The following is a 4348-nucleotide window of genomic DNA, read 5'->3' on the forward strand; positions in this document are numbered from 1 at the left end:
ATATATAAATATATATATAAAGGTAAAATAAAAATGTATCCTTGCCTTTTTGTTCTTTAACATAGCTCTCCTTACAGTTGTGCATGAGCTGCAGAATCCACTGATGTTGAGCACCAATGCACTGCCAAGCTGGGTCCCCAGGCGCATGAAGATCAGAAAGATATCTGTAAAATCCAGTCCAAAAATCACAGCTCTGACTTGACACACTGAAGGCCTCATTAAAACAGACCAAGGATGTAGTAAGAAACACTTTTTCTTTTTTCCACATAATTTTAAAAATTCAAGAATAGGTATTAAGATACACTCCCATCCACTGCAAACAGAAGTTTTGCATTCTCCCTTTTTCAATTAGTGAGGCAAAATTCCACCAAAAAATTTTTACAGAAATAAAAACCCACCTGTATCTTTAATATCATATTAATGTATTTCCAGTTGTGCCTCTAGTAAAGTATGCAGGAAACCAAACTCTTTATCTGCATGGTTGCAGTTTAGTGCTTCAGATTTGAGTGGAACCAGTGGCATCTCAAGCACTTAAAAGATGGTATTTTTCTTCCTACTGTATATGTCCTGATTGTATCATCATGTAATCTTAACAAGCAATTACAGAAAGAATTAATTTCTGGTAGCTCATTAATTTCAGCACATGCATGCACAAACATATGTAAACCAAGCTCCTGGGTTGGCTTTTTGTTTGTTTGTTTTGGTCTGGTGGTTTTTTGTGCACACAGCGTCTAAAAAAAAAGAGCAGGGAGAGAACAAAAAGGATTGGGGTGTCTAATCTGCAGAAGCAAAACACTGTCTTTAGGGAGAGAGGAGTATTAGAAGCCAGCTGTTGTGATTTTGAAGAGAACACAAAAGAAATGTAGTCTCATGTACAGCACTCAAGACTGTCTGACAAAGTACTTTCAAAAGGGTGTTTTCAAGAAGTGGTAGCTGCTCTACTGTTTAAGGCACTCTGTTATATTCTGCATTAATGAGACTTGGGATGGACTAAAAAATTCAAGATGCTTAAGGTGAACTATACTGATATGTTATCTCAAGCAGCGCAGGGAATGTTTAACTCCCTCACAAAAGCTGTTTTACTACAATAATACCTAATGTTAATTAGGACTGTGTTGAATTCTGTCTTCTTTGACAAACATCTGCAGCACTTGAACGAAAAATAAACTGTCAAAGTAGGATTGGTTGGATGGACAAGAAAATTACACAACCAGCCATTTTGACAGGGTGACATTTATAAATTATGAGCTCAAGTCCTTCTCAGTGTTATGGGGGGCTTCAGTCTTTTCTTAGACACAAAACTAAAAAAAAAATTACCACTGGTCATGAAATACATACATCTACTTGGCTGCTAAGTGCTACGGTAAACTACTTCTGAACAGTGTAAAATAATTAACAGTGCAAATATCCTAATAAAATGAGAGGAAAATATGAATTGAAGCCTAATCATAAACATTAAATATCTGAAGGAGAAAATGACAGTATTTTAGGTTTTGGTCAGCCTTCAACTTCAGAGACATACAAAACAAATGTATCAAGGAAGAAAAAACCCTCATAAAAATCGCAGGGTTTATGCAAACTATTTTACAATTCGTATTTTGTTAATTTCATTTTTGCTGAAGTCCTCTGAAGAAAATTTACTTCATACCTTGCCTTCAGAAAATTTACACTAATATAACCATGTATATTTAGAGTATTGAAACTAATGTAACAATTTTGTAGGCTGGGATTCTGTTGATTCATTAGAACTAAATTATTCCACATTCATCCACTCCCTGCTCTTCTTCATTATACTTTCTACATGTGGAATACATTTGGTTACATTAACACAGTCTGCTTTATCATAGGCTGGGCTATTTTTAAAGATTCAACAGTTCAAGGTAAGGGGCTAGAATAAAAACCCACCTTAAAAGCAACCAAACAAAACAGCCAACCCCAAAAACCCAACCAAGAAACAATAAAACACAGTCCAAACCAAAAAAACCCACAAAAACCCCCAAGCAAAACTCGACCAGAATCAAGCACATGTACAACTATGAGTCTTTCAAAGAATCCTTGGAAAAGGTCATACAACCTGGCTTAGGCTAAGCAGCTGCTCTTTAAAGTTTTCAAGTGCTGCAGAGAAAAGGACTAGCCAGTGCTGCCTTCACAGACACAAAACGCTTAACTATTAATCTTAAAAAACAGTTCCAATTAATAGGCAATATTTATGTACCATCCAGAAGAATGAGAAGCACTCTACATAAATGTACACAAGTCACTGTACTCATAAACTCTCATGATGCAAAGGGACCTAAGACCCCAATACCACACTTGGGCCCGCGTGGCTGGGCCTGGTGCACACACAAAACTCTCAAGACCTTGTGCAGGTGTCTGAATTTTACAAATGCTTCCTGCACAGCACATTTGGTCTGCTTCTTTTAAGATAACTGATAAAAACACTGAGATTGTCAAGACACACTAGGAGCCCTAGTAGCAGCCAAATCTCAAAAGCTTTCTAAACAAAGCTATCAAATGTTCCAGAGCACTCTAAAGTTTGGCACCAAGGTCTCAAAGGTTAAAGTCTACATCAACTGGTCTCAGTAGCCCTACAGCAGACACTAGCTTTGTGAAAAACAGCAAATCTATAAATGTTAATGAAAACTGGGGAACTGGTTCATATTCATGAAATACAAAGGAACTACATTGTTTAGCCAGAGCAGTAAAAGAGCCAATTCCACTTTCAAACAACAGAACAGTCTGGATTAAAACCTCCCTGTTATCTGACTCAGGATGATTCCATTTCAACATCAAGTCAAGCTGAAGTGTAAGAAAAGTTAATAAGGAATCTATTTTGAGGTATGCAAACTAGGAGTGATCATTTCAAACACAGCTTGCAATATGTTGGTTTAGAGAAAGCAACAGAATCTCAACATGCCTTAAAGATTTAAAAAAATTAAATTCAAATCGTAATTATGGTTGATGAAATTGTTCTCATTCAAGAACTGTTTTTCAGTCATTCAATAAACAATCCAGTTTGCCATTATTTATATAATCATAAAGTCTCAAAATACTCACAGCTTTAAAATCACTACTTAGACCACATTAAAACTAGTCACTACCCCATTTAGGAAACATTTAAATACACATCTAACACCATATGTCTTATGAAGGCACTAGTCAAATGATTACCTTATATAACGTTTCTGATCATGCAATGTTGACGGAGTTTCAAGCAACTTATCCAACAAAAGTTCTCGTAAAGCTTCAATTCTGGTTTCAACTTCAGCATAATCTAGGAATAGGGAGCAGAAATAAATCCAACGTGTCCTTCAGCAGTGTTATGAACTGAAAATTACGTTATTTTTCTAGGGTATCAGACACTTCTGGAGTTAATGTGGAAATCAATATAAAGCATTTTATAACAAGCCACATCTGAAAATATTATACATGACAGCTTTACAAAACCAGAGAATTAGACTTTAAAGTCTTTCCAACAATATATGAGAAAGATACTCAAAGTCACATTTTAATTACTGTAATCTTTTTTTATGTCCAGCAATACCAAGCCTGAATAAATAAATAAAATTGGCTGTGATTTCACATTTTGTAGTAAATACCTCACTCAGAAAACTTGCCAGAAATATTGCCTAGAGTAATTGGCTCCTATAAATCCGTAATTTGTATGGATGAAAATCTGTATCAAACCCACATAAAACTCTTTGGTCTCCTGTGTGCATTTTAGCCTTTAAGTCAAAAAAACCCCAAAACCACTAAATAACAGAACCCATATCTTACATTTTTTGAACACTTGAACCTCTGTCTTTCCAAAGAGGGACTTGGCTTTTTCGTAGTCATTAATAACCACATCGTAATCGCCCTTAAAAACAAAACAAAGCATTTTCATTTGTTAAGAGAAAGACTAATGTCAATAGGCTACTTTCAGCAAATAGAAAATTATTTTTAAAGGATTATACCTTCTGGATATTTCTTTCAATATTTAAGGGAAGATTGAAAAGAAATTTAAAGCGCTGAAGAACATTAAGCGCATTTCTCGTTGAATCGGCTTTGTCCTTGCGACCCAGCACTTCTTGAAACAAGGTATCTGCTGTGTTACTGGCTCCTATTTCAAAAAGGGTGACAGTAAGAAAAAGTAGAGTCAGTAATCAGTTGAAATCACAAACAGATTTTCTTTATTTTAATGAGTTATTCAAGGTTTTTTTGAGAGCAAATGAGTAATTATTGCTGATTTTCATACTTTTTTTTTTCAACTGTGTTAATGTTTTACAACTGCTGAAATTCTATTTCAAAGTGAACCACTTAGCATTTTAATGTGGTAAGACCCCTGTGAGATTAAAAACAATCACTC

At 35.2% G+C, this 4348-nt stretch overlaps 1 protein-coding gene across 1 annotated transcript in view; it reads right to left on the bottom strand.

Moving 5' to 3' along the window:
* Positions 1-4348, bottom strand: part of EXOC2 (exocyst complex component 2) — a 114060-nt gene that overhangs the window by 72810 nt on the left and 36902 nt on the right. Inside the window, exons 7-10 of the mRNA XM_008637081.2 lie at positions 3957-4102; positions 3778-3859; positions 3172-3274; positions 46-164 (exon numbers count right to left, since the gene is read on the bottom strand). Of these exons, the coding sequence (XP_008635303.1) occupies positions 46-164; positions 3172-3274; positions 3778-3859; positions 3957-4102 (450 nt within the window). The remainder of the gene's footprint in view (positions 1-45; positions 165-3171; positions 3275-3777; positions 3860-3956; positions 4103-4348) is intronic.

This window comes from Corvus brachyrhynchos, unplaced genomic scaffold (assembly GCF_000691975.1).
Source record: "Corvus brachyrhynchos isolate BGI_N302 unplaced genomic scaffold, ASM69197v1 scaffold237, whole genome shotgun sequence".
Taxonomy (NCBI): Eukaryota; Metazoa; Chordata; class Aves; order Passeriformes; family Corvidae; genus Corvus; species Corvus brachyrhynchos.